Source organism: Maylandia zebra, linkage group LG1, assembly GCF_041146795.1.
Source record: "Maylandia zebra isolate NMK-2024a linkage group LG1, Mzebra_GT3a, whole genome shotgun sequence".
Taxonomy (NCBI): domain Eukaryota; kingdom Metazoa; phylum Chordata; class Actinopteri; order Cichliformes; family Cichlidae; genus Maylandia; species Maylandia zebra.
The window spans coordinates 3,733,650-3,760,905 of NC_135167.1; the positions used below are offsets into that span (position 1 = coordinate 3,733,650).

Below are 27,256 nucleotides of genomic sequence, written 5' to 3' on the forward strand. Positions count from 1 at the left end.
GCATCTATTAGTATGGTGATTATGTCGTAAAGGTAACTTCTGTCCATTTTCATCTATATACGACAAAAACAAATGAGGAATATATCAAAAACTGGACAGACAGTTGAGTGTCTAATAGAAAACACAATATTCTTCTATGTGGAAACTATTTATTTTATCTTTTTCTTTATTTTCTAGTACAAAATCAGAGCAAATATCACCTCAGGGTACTTAGTCTTGTAAGATAGAAAGACTGGCAGCGGGTGTTTTACAGAGGGAAACCCAGATACTGCCTGGGTAAAGGTAAAAACTCCCTTTTAATAAGAAGAAATCTTTAATAAAACCAGTTGTGGGGAATGTGAAAAAGACAAGGAGACAACAGAAAGGCAAAACAAACAAAAAAGCAGAGGCTAGTAACCGCAGATACGACAGATAAGCCCTGGAGCCAGAGATATCTGCAGCAAGGAAAAGGGAGAGCGAGGTCAGAGAGAGCAACACATGAACACAGAATCACTGTGTTACTGAAACACAGTAATCCTGCAGAAGCAGCAGCAGATGTGACACTTCAGGTCTGCAGAACCAGTTTTAGAAGCGTGTGTTCAGGAAACCTTCTTCTCCCAGTTGGAGTAGATTTGTGCTCCACCTCGACTCTGAGAAGACCTAAGGTCCTCAGCGTTGGGCAGATGACCCAGTACGGATCTCCCTGCTCAAACTCTTCCCTGGTGTGATTTTTTTGGTTCTTTTTTGTCGTTATTTTTGAGATATTTGGTACCTTTGTTTGCAGAATAGATGACAGAGGAGGATATAAAGGCAGGCTAGGTTCTTGTCCAGCCTGAAATGTTTTCACATAGTGGTTTAACTGAATTTGGTCTTCTTTTTTCTTACCAGCCCAGAGTGGTAAATGAACTGATCTAGGAAACAGGACCGATTGATTCGATAAGCCTGCGTGAGTTCAAATAAAAATAAAAAAAATTAACTATGTGGATAAAAAAAGTAAATTGTAAATTTATTCAATGTGCCTTTATTTTGTTCCTTAATCAGTAAAAGTAGTCGTGTTTGCCTCTGTGCTGTCAGTTATGATCTGAGTGCTCATTAGAGCTCGGTACACTCAGTAATAATCCTCTCAGGGTGCTTTAATGGAGAACATTAGATCAGCTGCTTCCTTCATGTTTCTTCTATTATTGTCAATCTGCTGCTTTGGTTAGACTTCCTCCTCCTCATCCTCTGTCTGCCAACATGCTGCCAATTCTCTGAATAGTGACACACTGTTGACATCATCGCCGCACTCAGTACAAATGAGATCGGACACAGCTGCAGTTGCACATAGCATCTGCGCTCAGAATCAACTGATTACAGCCCATCAGCAGGAAATGGACTTAATAAACATGTTTGTCTTCACATGCTTCCTGTTTCAGCCTGAACTCTTACCACAGTCATGTGTGGGTTCTGTTTCTTTCATGTGATCATAATACAACTACATACAATTTAAACAATTTTAATATTTGCATAATCTGATTATGTTAACACTGTGACAGTGTTGCATAACTACTTGCACTTCTAAATAGGTGCAAGTAATAAAGCGAGTGTCCATAGCACTCGCTTTATTCTATTATTTTTTATGCTTAGAGTTTTTTTATGTTTTTTTTAGTTAGTTGTTTATTTAGTTGTGTTAAAGGGAACTCGCAAAGTAAGAATTTCATTGCAGCTTAACATTTGTGTTTTACGGTGTATGTGACAATAAACTTCTTGAATCTTGAATATATACAGGTGGTCAATGACATGTATCCATGTATAAAAGTGACTGTAATTTGTTATGATTCGATGTTGTCAGTGTTTTGTTTTAGGCGTGACTGTTATGTGTTTCCTGTTTTACTTTGAAGGTCTGTCTTATCTCAGTGTGTTCAGGTTACGCTTCCTTGTCTCGTCAGTTCTGATTTGCCCCAGCTGTGTTTCCCTCCTGTTGTCCATTCCCTGATTGCTCCCTCTATGTATTTAAGCCCTGTGTTTCAGTTTGTCATGTTTGTGATCTCCCCCTGTGTTGTAAATAGTTTGCTGTATATAGATGTAAATAGTTGTCGATACTGTTTTAACTCGGTAGCTGTAGGGGTGAGAAGCCATTTTTCTTTGGCAATCTTTTCTCCTGTTTTTGGTTAGGGAGGCAGGTAAGATACCTGTGATTTTTGTTTGGGGTTTTCTGTGAAGGTAAGCCAGCTGCATTTCATTTCTAGAGTTTCTGTTTGTTGTTTTGGCTATGCTCACCCTGATGCCTGCTACCTTTTGGGACTCAATAAACTGACTGGCTGTTGTGAAATCCGTGGTAGCTGTTTTTTGTTGGTTCGTCCTCCTTGAGAGCAGGGAGTGTGGGGGCATTTTTCCTTATTTTTATTTTCCTTATGTCGCACGCCGGTTCCCTGGGCTGGGGTGTAACAAATTACTAAACATTTCATGAAATAGATTCTTGAATTAAAACTGAACTTCAATCATGTCTTGGTTTATTTAAAATTTGCTGTGGCAAAATAGAGGCCAAGTTAAATTTTATTTACATAGTGCCAAATCACAACAAAGTTGCCTCAATAATACAGAGAAAACGCCAACAATCAGATGACCTGTTATCAGCAAGCACTTTGGCGACAGTGGGGAAAAAACTCCCTTTTAACGGGAAGAAACCTCTGGCAAAACCAGACTCAGGGAGGCTGGGGGTGAGGGGAAGGAGACGGGACAAAAACACACTGTGGAAAAGAGCCGGAGATTAATAATAACCAATGATTAAATGCAGAGAGGTGTATAAACCCATATAGAGTGAAGAAGAAACACTCAGTAGCAGTCTACACCTATTGCAGTTGTCCCGAACTCGAAGATATTGAGGAGGAAAACAAAACAACACTGGTCCCGAAGAGTGTGGTCAAACAATGATTTTATTGAACACAGGGAGATGGATATTGCACACAATCAGCATAGATCTCCACCCAAAAATACACAAGCAATTGCTTTTATAATGTCAGGGTTTGACACCCCTTCTCGCGTTTTTGCATCTTAAGAACATTATTTGCATTTTTTACAGACAACGATCAATTTTAAGAGATAAATGCAGACACCGAAGTTCCCCTCCCTAGCATCTTCGTCCAAATATGGCGATGAATCCAGGCCCTGAAGGTCCCCAGGGACTTGTCTTCTTTTTGACACATCTTCTGTCACCTGTTACTAAGCGAACTGAAGAAGCTTCTCGGATGAGAGGTGAAACGTCTTCAAGCAACTTAAAGAAGTCCAGACGCTTTTCTTTGCAAGCTCCTTTGACTCAAACGCCACAGGTTGCTGAATAGTTTCAGGCCTTTGCTCAGGCCTGTTTCTAGATTATATGTACTATATGTTTTGTAAGCGTGTATGCAGTTTTAACCTTCTATAGCTCCAAGTCACTTACACAATAGATCGCCCGGACATCGCGCCGAACGAGGTTTATGACCTTTCCTTAATTGACTGAGCTTTAACTCTTTAATAACCACAAAATGTGCGTATACAATTATTATGGCTGCCCCTGTAATAAAAGGTTAATGTAAAGCCAGCAGGTTTAATAACCATCTTAATGCAATGTCAATGCTGTAGATTATATTGTTAATGCAATATTAATGCTGCAGGATATATTGTAGCTGTAAAATAATTTCTTTAATTCCACACAGTAAAACTAAGTAAGGTCTCAGGGTCGCCGGATCCAACCCTAACTATATCAAAAAAAGAAAATTCACAACTGTGAACAGATGTAGAAAATAAACCACATCTGGCAAGTTTAAGCGACTAAGGCTGAAAGAACTGCAGACAGCTCAAAGTGCGCGGTTCCAAAGATAACATTTTAATGCTTCAATTGAAAAGACTACCAGTAAAAGACTATGCAGCATACCTTGATAGATATATGACCTGGTGGTAAATACGCTAAAGGGTTACCTAGGCAACCAGAGCCATGGATGTCTGCTAGTGTCCAACTGTCAGCAACAAACTGATGTGTGGAGAGCAAATTGCTTGCTGTGGTGCAGCCTAAATCCAGCCACATCATAGACTGTATATAAAGGATAGACACAGCTTCAGCTTCAGCCTGCACTCTTTCCAATGGCCAGCAGGGAGTGGCTTCAAAAAGAAGTCAAACTGCAAAGAAGATATGATCCAGTCACGCTTGATTTGTGACTTCACTAAACACTTTTTTGATGAAATGATAGTCTCAGTTGCTACTTTTGCTCACTTACTGAACGTAATCTGATGCTTACTTTAGAATAATGGTGTTTAAAAAGTAATAAGGTGAAGCACATTATGCCACTAATGGACAAGTTGCTACATATATTTTATGGGCATGTGGTGTCCCATTTCAAAATCCCAACAGGGTAACCGTGAAAATGCTCAGCCCGAGATTTCACTTTAACTTGATCACGTCCAACTTTTATATACAGTCTATGCACCAAAAGCATTTTAGAAATAAGCTTCCAGACCAAGCATTCAAATCAACTTTAGCATCGCAGGCAGGAGGGCCGAGCTGTTTTCTGTTTTGTCTGATTAGGTCAATTCACTTTTGACCTCACAGTATCCATCTCCCTCTATCATCAAGGCACAGCGTTGGTTATTTCGGGGCTATAAATCTATACATATTTGCAAATCATTCAGTTAAAAAAAATAATCAAAAATATTATTGTTTTTATTGTAACATAATTAGGTGGATATTTATAGTTTCTTTTAAACATCAGTCTGAGTCCCAGAGCCTGAACCTGTTAACTGTTTATTCTGCAGATGCACTTAAGTTTCATTTTATTGTTTGTGGTTTGGACACTTTCGGTTCACCGCTGTCAGAAAATCAGTGATCCGTATCACTATATTCTCTCCACCGATCTTATCAACTGTGCAGCGCTGTGCACAATGACAGCAGTGGCTCTGTGCTGCTAACACACTGTTGGGGTGTCTTGCTTTAAAAATATTATTCTTGTTCAAGAAAGTTTTTATGAGCATTGCATTACTACAGTCACTGTAATTGGGGACCCGAGTGCTGATATTACACACAGTGCGTCCTCGGAGACTTGAAACACAAAGAATCTTTTCTTTCACAAACCAGGTCGAGGAGAAATCACACACACCCCTCCAGCTCTGACTCACTCTCACCTGACTGATTGATCGATGCTCTCCTTCTCACACACGCACTGGTTTCTCACACAGACGGAGCTAATCGACCAGGCAGAGCAGTCGAGCTCGGAAGCTGTCAGACTTGAATATCTGTCATCAGCTGATCCGGAAATCAGGGGAAAGCTGACGGTGACCCTGTATTTGGGTCCATCCCGGAGCTTTCGGTCATGGTTTTCGAGTCTCTGGTCAGCGACCTGCTCAATAGGTTCATCGGAGACTACGTGGAGAATCTCGACAAGTCTCAGCTCAAGATCGGGATCTGGGGAGGTGGGTTCTGCAGCTAGCTAGGAACTGTCTCTGTTGTACACGCATCCGAGCCAGACTCCGTTCGAAAATTTCTAAATTTAGTGCTTGCGTCTTTTTGCACAACTTGACAAGTATAATTAAAGTGTCTGAACACATACTGTAAAGCGATAGAGTTTATTGATAATATCGGCATCAATTTAAGCTGTAATTTAGTATGTGTTCTGGTTAAATTTTAACTTTCGTTAAAGCTTCGTCTGGTGTTTGGGCTACACCTCCACTTAATATACAGCGAGGTAGAAGGGGAAGCTACTGAGTGCTGTGGTTGAATATTATTTTTTGCTGACTGGGGATGCTTTAAGTTTGTTAAATGTTCGCCGAACTAAAGAGTGACTCACAGCGAGAGAATAAACACGGACATGTGAGTGTTTTCACGTCCAGCTTTCACAGCGACTCGTTGTTATTGAATTACCGGATATTACAACGAGGTCAGGCGCTGGAGGGGGACTGAACTTTGCAGCCCACATTCGGGTCCAGTAACTGCAAGCAGACGGACCCTCAGCCCGCTGCACATGTCCTGGTGTTTGGGCCTCATCCAGATACCAGATCAGTCAGCGTGAAGTGGCGCTGAAGTTAAAGTGACACACAGAAGGTGCATTCAGTTAATTCAGTTAACCTGCAGCTTATCAGACACACACACACACTGCAGCACGTCTGCGGTTAAGCCATTATCATCAGCATGGTTATTTTTGTCACTGCTACACAGACTGATTAAATGCTTTCACTTAAACATATTAAAATGATGTTACAGCAAAGCCACGGCTGGAAATTTAATTGAATAGTCTTTCATGAGGAAGTTAACTGGGACTCATTAACCTTTTAATGTCTGTTACTTGTGCAATATAACAAGCAAACATCCTCAAGTTAGTTAGCCTTTGTGTACATGTTCAAACCAGTTTCAGTAAAAACTCCAGGACATTACATGTCAGTAATATGTGAACATGGCAGAAGTGTAACATGTGGGCAATGTGCTGCCGCCTGTCTGGCTACATTCCTGCTTCCTAATGTTTCCTCATATCTGTAAACATGCTGCTGGCACACATGAGAAGGAAGCTTCTCTCCACTAATCAAATACTGGCTTAGCTGCTTATGGAAAATCACCTGAAGGATTTCACATCCAGGTGGATCCTGGGCAGGTTTATCGATAAAACTGCTGTAGCAAAATCAGGCTGATACACCCGAGTATTTGTATCAGAATGAGTTTAAAGTTTTACCTTAATTTTGCCAAATGAAGCATTTAAAGGGATACGTGTGAAACATATGATTCTTTTTGTAAACACACAATCAGATATGCTGACTCTGATTCTTCTTCTGATTTCTTACAGGAAATGTTGTCCTTGAGAACCTGCGAGTTAAAGAAAATGCTCTGGTAAGTCCCAAACCTCACACACTGACACGTGCAGCCTGTGGTTTAGTGTGATGATTTTATAGAGTGGCCTGAGCTTTTAATGTAAAGGAGTCTGTTTTTGGCCTTTGTACTCTGCTTGGTTGTCACATGGTGTTGTGATGGTGTGATAACTGTGGCCTCCTCATGGTTACAGAAGATTGCTAGCTTGTTAAATCATATGTGTTGTAAACACAGGCTAACCACATAATCTGTAGGCTGCAAAATTCTCACTTCCTGTTTGCTCTGAGATGCTTTAGTAGTTTGGAGTGTGTTTTGAGTGAGAATACTCAAAATGGCAGAGTTTAAGCCTGGACACCTGGCTCGTCATCCCTTTCCACAGGCCATGGTGCTAATAGTGTGTGCATTTGTGTTTCAGAGTGAGTTTGATGTTCCCTTCAAAGTGAAGGCCGGACAGATCGGTGAGTTCTGATGGTTGTTATTCACCTCATGCCATCTTTTTTGAAGCTCTTTGTGTGCTTTATTGCTTCACATCACAAGTCAGCCATCCCCATAGACCAAATATGTATCTACCCCCGCACACGCACACACACCCTCAAAACCTCGACATTAGCATTTTGACACAGCAATGCTTCTTTTTTTTTTTGGCAGTAGCCTCAAGTGATCATATGTAAACATAATGGTAGGGTGGTAAATTCTTAGTTAATGCTACCAAACCTGTTTAGCAAGCTGCTGAAGGTTTAAGAGAGCAATTAAAAATCTAAGCTTACTCAGCTCCTTCCTGTTTAATCTGATGATGATCAGCTGGAAGTGATATCCCTACGTGCACGAGTGCAGATAGCCAGCATAAACACAAACACACCAAAAGCTGGACCAATCACCAGCATCTAGAAGACTTCTGTAAGGGTTGGGATGTTGAACATTTTCCTTTTGATAATCAGAAAGAATCTGTGTTTGTGTTTCAGGGAAGCTGACTTTGAAAATCCCCTGGAAGAACCTCTACAATGATGCTGTGGTTGCCACATTGGAGGGTCTTTACCTTCTGGTTGTCCCTGGAGCCAGTAAGTTATGCTGAATTTGCAGATAAGCATCTTTCCAGGCAAGTGTCACATGAAGTAGAAGAAGAAACAGGAAGTTGAACTCAGAAGGTGGACGATACATTTTCTTTTGAGCTGGTAATCAGTTGTATACAGCTTATGATAACTCCTATACACACACACACACACACACACACACACACACACACACACACACACACACACACACAGGAGAGAGGGGTTTTTTTTCAGGCTTTTCTAACAGATGGCATCATGGAGGCGTGGCTAGTTTACTAACAGTGTGTTGCTTTTGATAAAGGAGTGTTTTCTCAGCTTTTATGTGTGTGTTCCAGCTGGATCTCAGCTGAAAACGAGTCCGTATAACGGTAAGCTACCAGTTCAGAGGTGGAGGTTCGGGTTTAGGTCCGATCCGTTCTCTGGGCTTCCTGTCAGGGCTGCACGATGTCAAAAAACAAATAAGTGTATGATAACAGCGGTTTAACTTGTAATCCGTTTTTAAATTCCTTCAAAGTAAAAGCCTCTATGCTGTTAGATTAGTGGAGAGCTTTTACTGTGAAACTGCTACAGCTTTGTGTTGAATTTGGATTTAAGGTGTGTAGAAAAACCTTTCAGGTAAAAACAAAAAACAGCAATTTCCAGTAAACTTATCGTGCAGCTCTGATTAACCGTCTCGGTGGTTTTGTGTAGAGGTATCTGGTTTCCCGTCTGGGGTTCTTCCTTAATCTTGATGTAGGGATTTCTGAAAACTAATCCTGGGATGTTTCAAAGGGATATATGGGGATCTGGAAAAGGTTTGTGTCCAGTAGGAAGAAAAACTCCCTTTTAACCAGGCTCAGGGAGGGGCGGGGCCATCTGCTGCAACTGGTTGGGGTGAGAGAAAGAAGTCATATTACAAGTGTAATATGTTTTGTTTCTTTTCTATAAGCGGCTCTTACTTAAAGACTGATTGTAACAGTTTTTTCATGTGATCCTGTTTTGACTTCAAGTAACCCAAAGGAGCAGTTTTGCTGTCAGTCTGTATCTCTGTGTGCAAGAAAAACAGAACCAGAGATGATATGCAAAGACAATGTTTGCGCAACAAAGCGAGATACACAGCAGCATGCCAGTAAATGCTTTATAAAGATGACAACACCTTGAACACATTTGTAAGATACACAGTAACTCCTGACATGCTGAATGTAAACTGAACTTTAGTTTGTTTGTGGTGAAACTCCACAGGGAGCTCCAACTACACGGAGAGGTCCCGTGAGGGACGGCACGGACAAACTGGCTCTTTATCCAGTAGGAGGAGACAGTTCAGAGCAGGCACCAGGTCGACGCTGGTGGAGGTTAAAACTAACTCTGGCTTTGTTTTGGTTGTTTTTCTCAGCATTAAAGTATGATGCAGCGAAGGAGGAGCGTTACCAGCAGGAGGCCAAGCAGAGGGAACTGCAACGCATCGAGGATGCGCTGCAGATGGCCGCACGCAGGGGTGAGTCAGTCTGACCTCAGTGACACCTGTGGATACCTGTGGATTTTTCTGTTTCCTGCTTCATTTGCCATCTTTGCTCTGCTAAATTTTCCTGTGGTTTTAACTTTCGCTTCCTCCAGTTCACATTTTTCCCACCACACAAACAGGCACAGTTTTAGTTCCTCCACTTGGTGTTTCTGCGAAAAAACCAGAGTCTCAGTTTAGTCCTAGATATTTTTTCAGGGTATTTTTAAAAAAACATTTTGCAGCACTGAACTCAGATTTTTTTTTTTTTGCAGGTTTGCAAACTAAACAGCTTAAGCTACCAAATAATTCTCATCCCGTATGTGCAGATTCTACCCAGATGTGTGTGTTAAGTGTCAGAGCTTCACCATTAGGTTTCCACTGTGAGGTTTCAGGTCAGAAGTGTCCAAACCAGACCGCCGCAGTGTGTGAATCATGTCCTGCACAGGTGAATGGATGAATGTATTAACATCCTGTTTGTCCCGTTCATGCTGCGTTGGCTGTCAGCATCTCAAACCGGAGATCTGCTGTTCAGTCTGGAGAGCGTGGTTTACAAGGAGCCAGTCAAGGGTAAAGCGCACAGTGCGGCACACACAATGAAACATAAAAGTTAACGCACACAGACACACAGGTCGGCGTCACACACGTGTGTAGGTGCATGCTGGCATCAGAAGGTAAGGCTGCATTTCACAGCTCTTCAGTCCAATAAAAGTCCAGTTAAAAAAAAAAAAGCTTCAGATGTTCAGGGATTTGAATTTGAATCATTCTTTGTTTGTTTTTTTTGGCCATATTGCTCCATTAATTAGCCGTTTGCCTTTAGTTAATAAACACACATTATCTCAGAGCTCACTCTGATTATGTCAAGAAATGTAAGAGGTGCTAGTTTGTATCTCTGCCCCCCATCTGTGCTCTCGGGCTCGCACATGTTCAGCAGTTTGGTTTTAGTGTTGAATGTGTGAGTCTTCTGCTGCTGCTTCCTGCAGTCTGTGTGCTTTTGGGCTTTTCTCACACTAACTGCCGTCTCTTCCTTTAACGCTGCCAAAGTCCCAAAAGGACGTAAAAAACACAAAAAGCACAAAAAAGCCTTGAAGAAGCTGAAACGACATGACCACAAAGAAGGTGAGTTTCACATTTTCACTGAGTTTGTGCTTTAAAACAGGCGCGTGGTCCTTTTGTTTGGATCAACCATTCAGAACGATGTTACTCAGCTGGGAGATTCTGTTGTTCTGGAAAGATGGTCTCATAAGTTGTAACAGAGAGTGATTATCCTTTGACTTATACCATTAATGAAGCAGACTTTTATCATTCAAGGACCCGGGAGCATTTTTATAAAGTGGTTCATGTAGAGTATCGGGCTTACGAGAGACAGTGTTCATGTCAGGTTAATAATATACATATAAGATCTTAAATAATACAGTGCCAATACAGAATTACCTTCCCGTTTAAATAAGGTTTCTGAAGCCACTTCTCTTACACACTGGGAGTCTCTCTTCTGACAGGAGTTAGGCAGACTGCCGTGCAGCATCCCTTTTTAGGCTGTTAGGTTGTTAAGTGATGAGCTGGACATGAATAGAGCGCACTGTGGAGGACCTAATTCCTAATTTGTGAATACTTGACTCTTCCTGTGACTTCTCTGCTCCTTCTTTCTCTCTGATCTTTGAGCTTTTGCTAGCTGCTCTGTTAAACTGCACTGCTGTCTCCTCTACCTTACCTCACAGGTGTGTCTGAGTCACTACAGTCCTGTTTTTAAGCTGAATGAACTCAGTACTGCAAACAGTTCTTCATAGTAGTTCAGTGAAATTATTTATTTTTGTTTAGACATTTTTCCTGTAAGGCCCCAATCACACATGCCTAGAGACCCACCCGGAAACCACTGGTTGCTAGGAGAAAATGTGTAATGCTAGCCACATAGTGAGTGAAAAACCTCATCTTTGTAGTGGCTCCATGAGGTCACCAACAGCTCGCTAGGCCTGTGTGACAGGGTCTCTTTGCAGTCTAGTCCATTTGGATATTTCGATGGTTATGCAGTGTGTTTTCACATTTAAATTCTGGTAAAGGTGTTCAGTGTTATTTAATATGCCAGGTGGTACCACCAGCCTCCACCCACCTGGTCACTATGATCAACACAAAGCCTGTTGGTCCTCAAAATATTACACTAAACGAACTGAAACAATAGTTTTGACTGATACCACTTATAAATATTCTAGAAAGATTGCAGTTTTACTGTTTATTATTTTGGCCATTTCTATATGGTAGTGAAAATCTGATCTGTGAAGAGGTCAGTGTGAAATCACAAGACAGGTAGCATCAGTTCAAGCTGATTTGATATTTCAGGATCTCTGTTACATATTGGTTTCTTGGACCTGCCTTTTAAAGCTCAGAATCTTTTTATGAATGAACAGAAACAAACCATCTGTATCCAGCGTGAAGTAAAAATGGTATGAATCCAAGTAAGTAAGACTTGCTTTATACTGTTTATTGTTTCAGACAAACCCAAGGAAGAAAAGAAGGACACGTTTGCGGAGAAAATGGCCACTCAGGTGATTAAAAACCTGCAGGTGAACATCAGCAGCATCCACTTGCGCTACGAAGATGATGTAAGTACTGATCCAGGTTCAAATCCGGATACTCGTTAAGGTGAGTCAGCTCATGTCTGCTCTGTTTTGTTTTAGCTGTCGGATCCACAGCGCCCCCTGTCTATGGGAGTGACGCTGTCAGAGCTCAGCCTTAAGGTAACATATACGCATACACACTTCCAGCTACCTGTGCAGTTGCTGTTGGTACATTGCTGTGTTTTCTTTGGGTTTTTTTAGACCACTGATGCGACCTGGAAAGAGTGCATCCTGAACGAGGCAGCAAAGATCATCTATAAGGTGACAGATGCTCTGCTTGCCCTCTAATTCTGTGTTCCTTGTTATCTGGTGTTTGTAAGCTTAAAGCTTAAATTGCACGTCACCTGTGTGAAGGATGCAGAATAGCTCATCGGTCATGTGATGTGGATCGATCCATGATTTTGATTGCTGCTGTTTACATGTTTACCGCAGCTCGGGAGTCTGAAGTCTCTCTGCGCCTACTGGAACGTCAACAGTCCGATCTTTTACAAAGGATCGTGGGAGGACATCGTGGTGAGTTGGGAACAGAGTCACCTGATTTGAGCTGATTCTTAATTAACAATAAAAATATAACAAGAATAAAAAGTAAAAATAAAACTAATGATAAGTGAAAAGGCATGTAAATGTTAACTACAGCTATAAAGCTGTTGCTTAGTCCTAAACCTTTAATTTAATTTGAGCAAATAATGAGGTAATCGTCATCATTTCATGGAGTCATCCAGTGATCCCTATGTTGGCTGTAACCAACCATAAAGGGAGACACTGTAAGTTGCATTAATTTCAACAGTTTGCAAGATGAGAGCCACAAATGTACGTACCTGTCAGCCGAGTGACCCTAATTCTGTTGTCAGAGGAAACATTCACGCTCATCGTCTGTCTCCTCCTCTCGTGCAGGGCCAGCTAAAATCTGGGATTTGCACTAAGGACCAGGAGCTTCCTCACTATCAGTACAGTGAGTTCAACACTTCTTTTAAAAGGAGGAACAGCATTCACATAGTTCAGCCTCCCTGTTCTGTTGCATTTCTGTATTTACCGTCTTACACTCAGTGAAATCCACACAAATTTCACCCATAAATATTTTTCTCCCTGAAGTTTTCAAACCAATCTTCGCTTCGGCTAAAATATGCATCAACCCGAGCGCTGAGCTGGAGCTGAAGAGTCCGAAGGCAGATCTTCAGCTGGAGGTCCAGAGCATTGCCATCGAGATGACCAAACCACAGGTAATATGAGACCAAGATGGGAGGCAAAGACAGGTGAGACTGTTCTCTAAACATTCCCCTCGGATTCCTGTACAGTACCTCACCATGGTGGAGCTGCTGGAGTCCATCGACTGCATGGTGAAGAACGCCCCCTACAGGAAGTTCAGGCCGGACGTCCCAGTGAAAGGAAACGTCAAACTCTGGTCTGTTTTGTAAAGTTTACAATTCGGAGATGATCAGGGAACAAAATCGACTCAGAAACTCACAAATATTTGCTTCCTCTGCCTCTCTCAGGTGGAAGTACGGCGTCAACAGCGTGACAGAGGTCCACATCCACCCTCTTTCACACACGTGGTCCTGGTCTAACATTAAACGTCATCGGGAGAACCTGAAGGCTTACAAGAACGCCTACAAGACCAAACTGCTGAGCCAGGGCAAAGTGAGCCAGGAAACTGAGCAACAAGTCCAGGTAAAGGTGTCTCTGTACAGCAGCGCCAAGCTTAAACAGAGCGCACACCCAACAGAAACCACAGTCGCTCACATGTAGCTGTGGTGGTGAGTCAGAGCTAACAGTATCAAGTGGGAATTTTATCTCCACCAATTACACAAAGCACTCTGTAATCTTCCACCACTCTGCTGAAGATGACGAAGATGAAGTAACTTAAGATCACTTTAAAATGAACGAAAATTCCAGTCATGTGTTTGATTTCTGCTTTTTTGCCTTAGTTACTGAATGTAACTAATGAATCCTAATTATGAGGATTTTGGCTGCCAATAAGAGCTCATAAAGAAGCTGAACTTTGCTGCTGCTGTTTCCCTGCTGTTTGCTCCTCCAGGATCTCGAGAAAGTTCTGGATGTTTTCAACATCACTCTGGGCCGACAACAGGCGCACATGGAGGTAAACACAGTGACTGAAATTAGACCAGAGGAGAGTTCAGGCTAGCTATACGCCATATGCTCGTCTTCCCCCCCCCCCTGCAGGTGATCAGATCAGGACAGAAGGTGGCAGCAAAGAAGGCGGCGGCAGGACAAAAGCAGGGAGGAGGTTTCTTCAGCAGCTTATTTGGGAGGAAGGCTAAAAAGGAGGAGCAGGCGCCAGAGGAGAGCAAAGAGCCGGAGAGTAAGTGATATTCAGATTCCCCTTAAAAACCTCGCTCTGTCCAAACTGGCGGCTGAAAGCGTTCCTGCCGTTGTTCAGGTTCAGGACTCGACCAAATCATGACCGCAGAGGAGAAGGAAAAGCTGTACACAGCCATCGGGTACAGTGGCAGCTCTCACAATCTGGCTTTACCCAGAAAGGTAAACACACCTGCTATCTGCATGCTCGTGGGCTTTGTAGATGATAAGTTCAAGTTTCCCATTGTTGCCTTTAGCACCCTCATCAGAGCAAACTATATCCAAGTAAACACTCAGTTTTAATTATCCGGTTGTAAAAATCTGACACTCGGATTAACCGTGTGAGGTGTCTATGCAAAGAAGCATTTCATGCTTCTACAATCATGCTGCAGCGTCCTCACTCAGCGGCTGACTAATTATAGACATTTTGTTTTTCATCATTTACACGCCCACAAATGTCAAATGAAGCGCAGATTTGAAAATACCCGACTCTACTTGAAGCAGGACCTGGACTTTTTGGTAACACTGAGCTGGCGTGAACTTGTCTGTTTCAGTATGTAGCTGTGATCGTCAATTTCCAGCTACTGAGGACTTCGGTCACGGTCAGAGAGGAACCCAATGTACCAGAGATCCTCAAGGTCCAGATGATCGACCTCAAGACGAAAATCTCTCAGAGGCCCGGAGCTCAGGCCATCAGGTCAGGGGTTTTTATTTTACACACATGAAATAAATCAACCTGCTGAAATATTCTAGTGCTACTTTTGGTGGAAGGTCCACATATCCATGTCAGTCTGACTGGTATTTGTATTGACCCTGCTCTGCTGCAGGGTGGAGACGACCTTGCAGCACTGGTATGTTACTGGTTTGCAGCAGCAGGGGGCGACGCCCTCACTCATCGCCTCAATGGGCGACTCGTCCTCGTCTCTGCTCAGCGTTTTGTTCGAGTTGAACCCCGAGGAAAGCACTGGTGACCAGCTGCTCAGAGTCGAGTCTCAGCCTGTGGAGATCATCTATGATGCGGTAATCGTTCTGATCACGTTTGCCATAAACCACCTTTCACAGTAAATGAAAGCTGCTTGTCTTTCGTATGTTGCGTTCATTTAGTTTCTGTTAGTCTTACTGGTGTCTGTGTCTTCTTCTTCTTCTTTAACCCATTTAAGTGTCTCTGGGAAGTCAAAAATGGTTGTTTCTTATGATTCCTGTCTCTCTCTGTGTTTTCATCCTTCAGCTGACAGTCAACAGTATCGTCGACTTCTTTAAGACAGAGAAAGGTGTGGGTCTGGAGGTCCTGACCACGGCCACACTCTCCAAACTGGAGGAGATCAAAGAGAAAACTGCCACAGGTCAGTAACTATTTTCTGTTCAAACCAGCAGTTACGGTGGAGCAGGGGTCCATTGTCCTCACGGCTGAACAGGTTATGTAGTCCTATGATGATCAGGACTGTTGGGTCCATACCAGGACTTTAACCTCCTAGGACCTGGCGTCCACATATGTGGACATCACATTTTGGGTTATTTAGACCAAAATACTCAATTTTGCTCTACAAGGGCCTGATATCCACTTACGAGGATGTTATGCTGCTACTGTTCTATCGAAATTCTAAACGAATATCCTCATATGTGGCTCTTATTTTTCTTAGAAACATAAATCAGGAAAAAAACCCAACCTAGTAATTCTTTGTTTTTACATTCATCGGGTCCCAATCAGCCCAAATATCAAAGAGAAATTAAAAATGCATGCCGTGGAAGAGTTCGGGTCTTAGGACTTTAAGGGATTCATGTCTCTGCAGGTTTGTCTCACATGATTGAGACTAGAAAGGTCCTGGACCTGAGGATCGAGTTGAAACCGTCCTATCTGCTGTTGCCAAAGTCGGGCTTCTACAGCAGCACGGCGGACCTCATTATCGTGGACTTTGGCTGCTTTCAGGTCAGTCCTTTTAGTTTTACCCCTGCTTTTAAGATGAAAATACCTTTTTTATAATATTTTCATGATGATAACCAGTTTCTTTAATATTCTCTAACTATAAAAATAATAAATACACATACTGACCTTAAGAAAGTCAGCTGTGTCTCGTAAAAATTTCCGTTACAGTACAGTTTAAGTTCTGGATATTTTACAGTTGTTTTCCTAAATTCCTGGTGTGCCTGGGTTTTGCCTTTTTATAGAACTGGCCTCATAAATGTTTTGTGGTTTGACCTTACAGCTCGTAGTGCAACAGATAAGACAACAGCGTGAGTGTTTACAGGCCTGCACTACAGCCTGTCACTTAACACCAGTGTGTATTTGTTGGTCTGTAGTTAAACAGTGTTGAGCAAAGCGGCATCCGGTCGTCCACTTCCTCCTTCTCGTCTCTGGAGGAAATCATGGATCGAGCCTATGACAGATACAGCGTGACGCTGAGCCGAGTTCAAGTGCTTTACAGCAAGTCAGGTACATCAGTGCACAACAACAGAGCTACACATACACAAAAGTGCAAGTATTGAATACATATAAGGCATATAAGCACCAGCTCATTCACCATATTTATGTTAACGAGCAGTAGAACAGGTGTACCTAACAAAGTGGCCAGTAGGTGAACTGTGTTTCCTCAGATTACATCTGTTATCATTTTTAGTTAATTTGTCGTAACCTGATTCCAGGTGAGGCTTGGAAGGTAGCACGGCAGCAGGGTTCTTCATTCCAACACATCCTCCAGCCGATGGATCTCACTCTCAGTTTGGCCAAGTGCATGGTGGAAAAGGATGCCAGGATGCCCAGGTATGATTCCCACCGGTGAACAGGCGTTCAAATTCTCTGCTGACTCGTCTGCACTCACCTGTGCACCTTATCCAAATCGTTTCTGGCGTTTCAGGTTTAAGGTATCGGGCGAGCTGCCTTTGCTACACGTTAAGATCTCAGACCAGAAGATCCACAGTGTCCTCGAGCTGGTCGACGGCATCCCTCTACCCAACGTGGACTCCTCGCCATCCACCCCAACACTGAAGGTACGTTTGGTACAGACCGTTCGTCTTGCAGCTAAGCACTAATATAGAAAGGATATATTGGGATTGGAGGAGTGAGTGATGATGGAAACTTCAGAGCAAAAACATTTGGGGGGTGGTAGAGACAGGTGAAAGTTTGGGGAGTGATGGGGAGGTCAAGGGTGAGGACTGAGGGATGTTAGAGGGATTGCAGAGAGAACTTTGGGGAGTGAGAGTTACCTGCACTTCGATGTTTAGCTGACCGTGTTTGGGCGATTCTTGTTGTAGGTCTTGCCGTTGGTGGAGGTGAGACCGCGAGCACTTGACCTTCCCCCCACCCTCCTCGACACCATGGAAACGGGTAAGTGCTTGGTGCATTTCGACTGACTATTGTTTTTTAACAAATTAAAAGCTTTAAAGCTACGCTGTACGACGCTGTGGGCTGTGACTGATGCTGTCGTGCGTAATTTGTGTTCAGATTCGGATGAAGACACCAGTGAGAAATCAACAGATGAGGATCATCAGCGCTCGACTGTGGAGGATCTCACTGATGTTCACTTCAAGTTTGAAGTCAAAGAGGTGTGTGAATGTTTGGCTCTCGTGTCAGGTCATCATGCGACCCATGAGGAGGGGGTGGGGTGCGGTGTCCTAGTGTTAAATGAGAACGTGTGACCGAGCAGCGTGCGATGTGTTCAGGTGCTGGTGGAGCTGACCCGGCAGGTGGAACAGGAAAAGACTTTCCTGTCCTTCAGTATCTGTCACCTGGGAGCCGAAGGGAAGAAACGAAGCTTCGACCTGAGCGTCACCTCGTATCTGCAACGAGTCATGCTCGACTACTGCGACCTGCCAGGTAGCACAGATGCTATTAACATCATAATTTAAACGAATTCTTTTGTGTTGTGTACCTGTTCATAGTCTCCATTTGTAGTCGTGATATTTTTGTTCTTTTTTTTAAATGTGTTTTTGTTGTTTCAGGTGGTACAAAACAGCCTCTCCACCTGATCAGCTCCTCGGAGCAGGGCACCAACCTGCTGAAGGTGGAGTTCATCAAGGTAAGATTAAACACACCACCAGCAGACTCACCTGTTTGGTCTACATGTAGTACTGGATCTCACTGCTGGTGATCCTGCTCCTCAGATATTTCACTCATTTTAGGACATGGACACACTTACACTGCCATAGGGGCTCATTTCATTGTTGGGTTTTTTCTCTGTATGTATTATTGTAGGATCTACTGTATAATATAAAGCACCTTGAGCCGACTGTTGTGATTTGGCGCTATATAAATAAAATTGAATTGAATTGAACCCCCTATGAGCAAGCACTTTGGCGACAGTGGGAAGGAAAAACTCCCTTTTAACAGGAAGAAACCTCCGGCAGAACCAGACTCAGGGAGGGGCGGGGCCATCTGCTGTGATTGGTTGGAGAGAGAGAAGGGAGACAGGATAAAGACATGCTGTGGAAGAGAGACAGAGATTAATAACAAGTATGACTGAATGCAGAGAGGTCTGTTTACACATAATAGACACAGATTTGGGACAGGTCACAATCATGTAGTAAGTGGGGTCGTGGTGTGACTGAAGATTGTGTTGATGTGGCCAAAAATGGCTCAGAACACCACAGTTCAGATCGTTTTGCCTGGCGCTATCAGTCCGGTAACATAGTCAGAATCGGCCTTTTATCCAGCAAACAGAAACATGAACCCGCTGAACGTGTTTTTGTGTCTCTGTGCTGCCGCAGGCCGACCCCGCCGGTCCCAACTTCCAGACACTGTTTGAAAACACTGAGCAGACGCTGAAGGTGAGTGGGCGAGCGGTTCTTTTATTCCACTGTTAAAATCAGCATTTAGTCATTCAGTTTATGACTTTTTTTTTTTTTTTGTTCTTAATACAAACAACACAAACATGTGACTCGACATTTGTTGGTCATTCAGGGATTATTTCCTGTCCAAGAAGCGCTTTAAAAAGTGTGGGTCTGGATGTTTTATCTCTGAAACAAATAGTGGCTCGCAGTCAGTCGGTTCATGATGCCATGCTTCCTCTCAGGTGTCTCTCTACTGCTGTTTCAGGTGGAGTTTTCCTCTCTGGACTTCCTCCTTCACACTAAAGCGCTACTCTCAACCATCAATTACCTGAACAACGCCATGCCATCACAGTTCAGCGGAGACAAAGACAAAGATGTCAAAAAGCAGGTGGAGAAGACTGGAAAGAGCCGGACAGGTGAGGCTTAACCATCTGGTTACAGGTGTGTCTTGAATGATCTTCATGTGACAGGATATGATTCTCGTTCTCTGCAGTATCTAAAGGAGCTAAGGATGCAGGAATATTCAATTTCAAGTTGGTCGCCATGTTGGGTTGTTTCCATGTGGAGGTGTGTGATGACCGCCGTAGCATCGCTGACATCAGAGTCCAAGGTGCGAACACTTGAGCTGAAGTGAGAGATAAAAGCACGGGCACGCTGACGGCACACGATCAAGCATAAATTGTGGTCATGTGACCTCTCTGCAGGAATCGACGCGTCTGTGTTGGTGCAGCCGAAGGAGACGGAGGTGTTCGCACGGCTGCGAGACATCGTGGTCACAGACGTCAACCCCAATACCATCCACAGAAAGGTTCGCAGCAGGAAAACTTGCTGGAATACTTTGTTTCCACAGTGTATTTGTACATGTGATATTTTTGTATACTATTTATGTAGCGCTGTAAAACTGTGCACCTTGCTTTCCCACAGGTCTGCTCTGAGTAGGAGATGCTCTGTATCTCATTGTACATGTGTATAGTGACAATAAAAGGCATTCTATTGTATTCTATTCTAAAGGCGGTAGAAAGACAGACTTCTCAGATCATTAAGTAGGATGTTTAACATTGATTTCAAGTGGATTACTCATTTCCAGCTCTATATTTTCATTCTTGAAATCCACTAAGGTTGTTTTTTATTACTCGCACTTTAAAATCCTGTATCCTTTTATGAGCCTATAACAAGCTGCTTAACTGCCCTTCCTTTAAGGCCAGCTTTCTGCCTCTCATAAGCAGGAAGGCTTTAACAGCATCAGCATGTGGATCCGGCTGCTGTTCTGTCAGCCACAGCTGGTTCCCTGAGACAACCATAACAGAGAGATCCATTCTCACTGATGTCGTACAGACCCAGGAGTGAATATTAGCTGTCTAAAGCAGAGGTTTTCAAGCAGTCTGAAGCCTGAGCATCTGTCATGCTAACAGTACACGTGCCACAATATATGATCAGATCTGCTTTCTGCCTTGAGTCCAGACAAAGAAGCTACTTTAGAAGTTTGTGTGCACTTAAGTGTCTTTGTTTTTCTGTAAAAAGTCAGCTGGGATCTTTTAGTACTAGGATAAGTTCTGTACTCTGTCTCGAGTCATGGAAAGTGCCACTGTGGTCTTTTCTTCACCCTGCAGGCAGTGTCCATCGTGGGTGAGGAAGTGTTCAGCTTCAAACTCTCTCTGTTTCCCGGGGCAACCGAGGGCGACGGCTACGGCGACATGTCGAAGGTGGACGGGAAGGTCACCCTGCGCCTGGGCTGCATCCATATCGTCTACCTGCACAAGTTCCTCATGTCTCTGCTGGTAAGGAGCGTCATATTTCTCTACACATTAAATGCACATTCACACTCAGCCCTGACCTCCACACAGGCGACCCCTAAAAGGCCAGATGACTGTTGTCTCTGTGTGGAGGCCGTTGGGCTCCTGGTTACGGTTGCCCTCCTGATTGTGATGGTGCTTATAGGTTAATGTATAAATACACAAACACATGTGATGGACACACACACACACACACACACACACACACACACACACACACTTCTAGTCTTGAACACATTTCATTTTTAAACACACATTTCGGTGTTTAAATGTGATGTGGGCTCTTTCTTTCATTTGGCTTCTCAGATTCCTATATCGAAGTATTAATTTCCTTCATTTGTTGTGAGTGTGTTGCTTTTGTTTCTGTGCTCTTCAACTTAACACAGTCACTAACTACAGAACTAGTCTTTGCCTTGTCTGTGTGTGGCCAATGTCCTCTATGATCCAGCAGTCCACGCTCACACATCTGCAGTTTCAGGTGACGTCTGCAGCACATAGCAGGATACCGTGAACAGTCTGACATGCTTCCTAATCAACCTATGTTATATTATCTGTGACACACTGTGGCCCAAATCTAATCGGCTCCGCCCTTCTACACTCAGCCACTCTGTGATCAGCGTGGCCGGTATCCTGCAGGTTTTAGATGTGTCCTTGATCCATCACAGCTGATTCAAATGGCTAAATGACCTCCTCAACATGTCTTGAAGTTCTCCAGAGGCCTGGTAACGAACTAATCCTGTGATTCAGGTGTGTTGACCCAGGGTGAGATCTAAAACCTGCAGGACACCGGCCCTCGAGGCCTGGAGTTGCCCTCTAGGATATCAATTAAGTACTTATACTTAAAGTGCTTAAAGTACTTTTTTGCCTCTTTTAAACTCGATTACTTTTCCTTTGTTGAATTCTACCAGGAACTGAGACATTCATGAGAGTTTATGCCACTATCAGACGGCTGTATCAGGATTATGTGCTTCACTTGCTAGAAAAAAAAAACCTTCTGTTTCCTATTCAAGCTCTTTGCAGAATTTCCAAAATTCTCTGCTTTGCCTTTTCATTCTGAAGAACAGGAGATAATTAGCAATGAGTTTTTTCATATACATGCAATTGATTTTATTTATTGTGAGATTATTCCGTTAAACGTCCCTCTGTAAGTGTTTGAAGTCTCCTCCGTACCAGAACACAACCGCTGCTGCTCCTTAATGGTGGTTTATAAACCCATTCCAACCTTTTGATAAGTTAATTTCAAATTTCATTCCGTGTGGTTGACCTCTGTGAAATGAGTGAGTGTGAGTAGGGATGGACAGAAATTGGCTCCATGTCACTGTGAAATGAAACTGTATTGTACTCTATATGTTCAGTTGCTTTTGGATGCAGCTGTCACTGTAATGTCTGCAGGACAGTCGTCGGGAATCAGCTTTAGTTTAAACTCTGAACTTCTCTGATGTGTTTGTAGCTGTAGAGTCAAATCAGAGATGTCTTGTTCCCTGTTGCATGACCTTTCTCTGCAGTTCTTTGTCTCTCATCTTTCTTGTCTTGTTGATGTGTTTTGTTCTTGCAGGCTTCTTTTAGCTTTCAGTATACATCTGGTGACGAGGTACAGCATCCAGCATGCACCTCTGAACTGCACAAAACCTTCTGCTTTAGCTTCACTCGACAACACTGCTGCACCACCAGCTTAAATATCATCAGGTTTAACGTCCCAGAGGGACCCTGTCTCTGTGAGCGGATTAACCCCCGTCTCTACCTTCTACTCGTTGGTCGTAGACTCGGGTTAATCTGAATGGCGCGATATGACAAAGTTTAACTTTGAGGGAGAAGGGAAGTGACAAAAAGACAACTTTAAATATACTCTCTGCTCATGCTTTCTTTGATCAGCTTCTCATCACATCTGTATTTATTTCTCATTTCATAACTTTAGAAAATATGAATACGTCTGACCTCCCATGACACATTGTCCTCAACTCATCAACAGAATGATGATTAACGGACTATAATGCATCATCTATTTGGAACCAGTTTATTTTTATAAATTAAAATATCAAAAGAAGTAAATAAGGAAAACTATTCATATGTTTAAGAAGCAGGAAACACATTTCAGTCTTTTTACAAAGCCTGAGCTCAACCCAATGTTGCAAAATAGCTGTTGGCTTGTAGGGCTTGCTTCACTTTCATTTTTCTAAAACGCTACTTTAAATTTTTATTATTTCATTACCCTTTTGTTTATCCAGGTAAAATCTCTTTTCCAAGAGCAACCAGGCCAAGAGGGCAGACGTACGGTGTAGTTCTCATATTGTGCGTTTATATTCGTTGTCAGTGCAATTTAATGGATGTCTTTAGGGTGTGTCAACAATCTGATTTCTGCAGTATAAAAGTAAACCCCACCTGCGTGACATAGAAATCCAGGCAGTTACAAATTTGTAGGATAGCCGACAGTCCAGCAGAATCATCCTCAATGAGCGTGTTTCCACCAAACTGTTACTGAAACAAAGCACATGAGACAGGAAGTCACTCAAAACCCTGAGCGCCACCCGTCTGAGACCAGGAGATGGTTAAAACAACTGGTTTGAATGTTCGGCAGAGTGAGCACGGACACAGGGAGAGATGACAGAAGAAGGAATGCTTTTCATGCACAGCATCTGACAGTAATCAGAGCTCACGTCCTCCATATGTGCTATGCAAATCACTCAGCTGCCCTCATTATCCCCCCCACACCCTCACTGCCACCCCCCCGTCAGTCACATGACCTTTGCCTGTGTGACGTCTCCTTAAAGCGGGTTTGACTTTCATTCTTGTTTCATACGTCAGTCGTGATATGAACCTTTTAACTTCTACACTCAGCTCGATATTTATGATATTAAAAATGTTCAAAAAACGTAACTAATGTAGTTTCCACGTCTCGGTTCCAACTCCTGATTTCAAGTGCCAGCTGGTGTGTAAGCGCAGCGACTTTAAAGCCTGCCATCAGCATGAGGTTCATATCCCTGTGAAGGTTTGTGAAACAGAAATGAACCTGTGCACACAGTGAACTCCTCACATTGGCCCTCTGACTTGCTCCTTCATGGCGTCTCTCTAAGTCTACTCAAGTCTGTCATCTCACACCTGATTGCTTTTGTTCTTCAGATGTTCGTCGACAACTTCCAGACCGCTAAAGAAGCTCTGAGCGCCGCGACGGCTCAGGCAGCGGAGAAGGCCGCGTCGAGTGTTCGAGACTTCGCCCAGAAGAGTTTCCGTTTGTCCATGGACATCAAGCTGAAGGCCCCACTCATCATCATCCCCCAGTCCTCCACCTCCTGTAATGCTGTGGTGGTGGATCTGGGTCTGATCACGGTGGGAAACAGCTTCTCTCTGCAGCCGGTGGAGGGTTTCCCTCTGCCAGCTGTGGTGGAGAAGATGGATGTCCAGCTGACGCAGCTGAAACTGTCCAGGTAACAACATAAGAAATGTGAATACACTGACTGTGAGCAGGGCTGGAAACAGTTCTGCTTTTGCTTAATTGTGTTTGTTGGTTTAAATCCAGCTAAACTCAGGTTGTTTAGACCTCACTGGGACTTAGAAATGGTACCAATGCACTGATTGCATCCAGTTCTCTTCATCGCTTGGCGTCTTCGTACACACCAGTTGATGGGAAATGTTTCTCCTCTTAGCTGCACTGAAACATGACGAAGGTCCAGCAGATAAAAACAGATTCCACTGTGCTTTCAGAACCACACTGAAGCGAGACTCTCTGCCCGACATCGAGATCCTTCAGCCAATCAACTTAGAGCTGCTTGTCACCCGAAACCTGGCAGCTTCCTGGTTCTCTAAGATTCCCGGAGTCCAGGTCCAGGGAGTGCTCCGGTCCCTAAATGTAGGTCTCTCTTGTTTTCCTGAACCAGGATTCAGACTCTGCAGAGTGAGACTTAAACCTTTATTGTGTATCCATCAGATGAGTCTGGGTGAGGAAGATCTTGGTGTACTGATGAAGATTCTAGTAGAGAACATTGGCGAGGGGAACAAAGAGCACAGCATGGATGTGAAGAGACAGGTGGCCCAAGGTGATTCACTCTCACAGCACATGATGGGAAATGAAATAAGTTGGAGAAAAGTCATTTTCAGCTTGTAAATTCAGACACAGCTGAAGTGATTATCTTTGGACTTAACCAGATCCTTACTCCAGTACTGTGAAGAACCCAGGAGCAAGTTTTAACCATGTTATGTTCTATGACTTGCAAATTAAACAAATATCTAGTACTGCCTTCTTTCATCTGTACAATAAAATGGTGTCTGGTTCATTCAGCAAAAGGGCAGAGCTGCAGGGACCCAAATCTGGTGGGCAGGTGGTGGTGGGTGGAGACCAGTATTTACTTTTTCTGGGCATTGAAACTGCACACACGATGGCATGAGCATCCTCCCTCAGAGCATTTCAGTAAAAGTTCATTTATCACTAGTGTTAAAGTCGGGTCGCTTTCACAGCAAAGTTGATGTTTGAGTGGCCATGACGCACGGTTCTTATGTAAGAACTTGATCGCTACTTCAGTTAGTGAGACATGAAAAAGAAGATCTGAACACACGTGTGTGTTTTAATCACCGCTTTGCTTCCACAGAGAAAGCAGAGCTTGCAGAGCAGCTGGTAGATGTGGTGTCATTACCACCAGCATCTAATGGTGCTGTGGCCACAACCAATGGAATTCAGAATGAAAACACCATCAGCGTTCTCCTCAACTTTGAAGTGGAAGAGGTACGAAATCTGCCAGAGCTCAGAGTCTGACTCACTTTTCCTCTGTTTCAAGAGAACATCAGTCTGTGGAGACTTTAGAGAGTCTGAAAGATCATTCTGTATCTGAAGAGATACAAAATTTTGCATTCATTGTTGCTCCAACATGTTGGCGCTCTGCTGTCATCTAAATGTGTTTTCTGCTACTTCTCTTAAGGTGCTTCTGACTCTGAAAAAGCCAAAGGAACAGAAGGAGTCCCCTTTCCTGGTCTTTCACGTCGCCCACATGGGCATTAACACAAAAGTCAGAAAATACGACATGAGTGCAGCAACATACATCCGAAAAATTGCCCTGAAGTGCCTCGAGTTCAAAGGTCAGAGCGTTACAGCACACCAGGGTTTACTGACACAAGTGTGTCTGTACTGGTTTCTTTGGTTGTGCATGTGCGGTCGAACATGTTGATGATGTGACAGCTTTGGTCTCTTCTGGTTTAGACTCAAGTGGGGAGCCGCTGTGCCTCATCAGCTCTTCAGTCGAGTCTGGAGCTGAACTGCTCAAAGTGGAGTATTGTAAGGTGAGGTCACCATGTGATTACCTGTTCATGCACGGGAGGTGGAGGCGAGAACTACGTGTGGGGTCGACGGTTTGAGATTCAGCAGTTTTTAATCAGCCTGTTTGTTTCATCAGGCCGACCGTGCCGGACCAAACTTCTCCACCGTCTACAAAAACACCGAGCAGCTGATCAATGTGAGTCATAGTTCATCACCTGCAGATCAGTACAGCATCATCTCTGCACATCTCATGGTCGTGTTGAAGGAAATGCAAGCTTGGCTTTAGCCCTGTTTGCACAGATCTAGTGTTACCAGGTGGATTTGTCTGATTTAGAAATCATTTTCACACTGCATCACCCAAGTTTTACTCAAATTTACAACACAGACACAAAAAATGCTCCACGTCACGTCATCCTGTTCTGATAGATTTGAGCCTGTTCTTTCTATGAACGTCTCTCTACGCTGTCTAACAACAAAACCTGTATTTGTGACGAGAGGTAGAACAGGGGAAAAGTAACTTAATAAAATACCAGTGATGAACGTGGCACCACGGGACTAAGATCTGTCACACATCCCAGGTGTTGCACATTTTTGAGAACCACTAAAATGCATCAGCTTTCCTCTTGGGTCGTAGGTGACTTTCACCTCACTCGACGTCATGCTTCACACCGAAGCTCTGCTGTCAGCCATTAACTTCCTGTCGACGGCGTTGTCATCTGGCGGTGGCGTTCCGTCTCCAGAGAAAGAAGTCCGACCAAAGACGGAGGATAAGACGGTTTCTGCGAAGTCCAGTCAGTACCACACACACCCACACACACAATGTGCGTCTGACTTAAAACTCAGCGTCATGTGTTATTTTTCTCCTGCAGCTGCCCTGGTGTCACCTGTAGACTCTCAGGTCACAGACCTGAAGGTGGTCATGGATCTCGGGGCCTTCAACGTCCTAGTGTGCGACCAGTTGTGCAACATGGCCGACATCAAGATCCAAGGTACTGAATCGGAGCTGAATTTTGTTTTCTGTGAGTTTTCACTACCAAACCTGATGTAACACGCCTGCTGTGTACCTCAGGTATTAATGGCTCGCTGCTGATGCAAGGACCTCAGACTCATATATCAGGCGGCATGCGAGACTTCATTGTTCTAAACGTTGATCCCAAAAGCTTCCACAAGAAGGTCAGTAAGTTGTCTTATATAAGAATGCTTCACTCCATTGTGT

The 27,256-nt window shown here is 43.5% G+C and overlaps 1 protein-coding gene across 10 annotated transcripts in view; it reads left to right on the plus strand.

The window, feature by feature from the left end:
- The first annotated feature begins 5,170 nt into the window (after positions 1-5,170).
- vps13c (vacuolar protein sorting 13 homolog C) overlaps positions 5,171-27,256 on the plus strand; it is a 53,123-nt gene continuing 31,037 nt past the window's right edge. For 3 of the 10 annotated variants that reach the window (XM_076887716.1, XM_076887873.1, XM_076887879.1), the window contains exons 1-46: positions 5,171-5,400; positions 6,762-6,805; positions 7,200-7,242; positions 7,747-7,842; positions 8,172-8,204; positions 9,209-9,310; positions 9,821-9,883; positions 10,358-10,432; positions 11,801-11,910; positions 11,986-12,045; positions 12,127-12,186; positions 12,358-12,438; positions 12,820-12,877; positions 13,018-13,145; positions 13,221-13,327; positions 13,419-13,593; positions 13,961-14,023; positions 14,107-14,245; positions 14,324-14,424; positions 14,796-14,938; positions 15,069-15,261; positions 15,470-15,584; positions 16,032-16,168; positions 16,540-16,672; positions 16,882-16,999; positions 17,094-17,226; positions 17,491-17,563; positions 17,681-17,781; positions 17,899-18,052; positions 18,178-18,254; positions 18,943-19,002; positions 19,271-19,421; positions 19,499-19,615; positions 19,710-19,813; positions 20,616-20,783; positions 22,354-22,389; positions 23,916-24,220; positions 24,498-24,642; positions 24,721-24,829; positions 25,379-25,512; positions 25,706-25,862; positions 25,984-26,063; positions 26,177-26,236; positions 26,675-26,831; positions 26,910-27,029; positions 27,110-27,213. In XM_076887716.1, coding sequence (XP_076743831.1) covers positions 5,301-5,400; positions 6,762-6,805; positions 7,200-7,242; positions 7,747-7,842; positions 8,172-8,204; positions 9,209-9,310; positions 9,821-9,883; positions 10,358-10,432; positions 11,801-11,910; positions 11,986-12,045; positions 12,127-12,186; positions 12,358-12,438; positions 12,820-12,877; positions 13,018-13,145; positions 13,221-13,327; positions 13,419-13,593; positions 13,961-14,023; positions 14,107-14,245; positions 14,324-14,424; positions 14,796-14,938; positions 15,069-15,261; positions 15,470-15,584; positions 16,032-16,168; positions 16,540-16,672; positions 16,882-16,999; positions 17,094-17,226; positions 17,491-17,563; positions 17,681-17,781; positions 17,899-18,052; positions 18,178-18,254; positions 18,943-19,002; positions 19,271-19,421; positions 19,499-19,615; positions 19,710-19,813; positions 20,616-20,783; positions 22,354-22,389; positions 23,916-24,220; positions 24,498-24,642; positions 24,721-24,829; positions 25,379-25,512; positions 25,706-25,862; positions 25,984-26,063; positions 26,177-26,236; positions 26,675-26,831; positions 26,910-27,029; positions 27,110-27,213 — 5,022 coding nt within the window. In that variant the 5' untranslated portion in view covers positions 5,171-5,300. The remainder of the gene's footprint in view (positions 5,401-6,761; positions 6,806-7,199; positions 7,243-7,746; positions 7,843-8,171; positions 8,205-9,208; positions 9,311-9,820; positions 9,884-10,357; positions 10,433-11,800; positions 11,911-11,985; positions 12,046-12,126; positions 12,187-12,357; positions 12,439-12,819; positions 12,878-13,017; positions 13,146-13,220; positions 13,328-13,418; positions 13,594-13,960; positions 14,024-14,106; positions 14,246-14,323; positions 14,425-14,795; positions 14,939-15,068; positions 15,262-15,469; positions 15,585-16,031; positions 16,169-16,539; positions 16,673-16,881; positions 17,000-17,093; positions 17,227-17,490; positions 17,564-17,680; positions 17,782-17,898; positions 18,053-18,177; positions 18,255-18,942; positions 19,003-19,270; positions 19,422-19,498; positions 19,616-19,709; positions 19,814-20,615; positions 20,784-22,353; positions 22,390-23,915; positions 24,221-24,497; positions 24,643-24,720; positions 24,830-25,378; positions 25,513-25,705; positions 25,863-25,983; positions 26,064-26,176; positions 26,237-26,674; positions 26,832-26,909; positions 27,030-27,109; positions 27,214-27,256) is intronic. The other 7 variants (XM_076887742.1, XM_076887762.1, XM_076887796.1 and 4 more) reach the window with 7 other exon arrangements.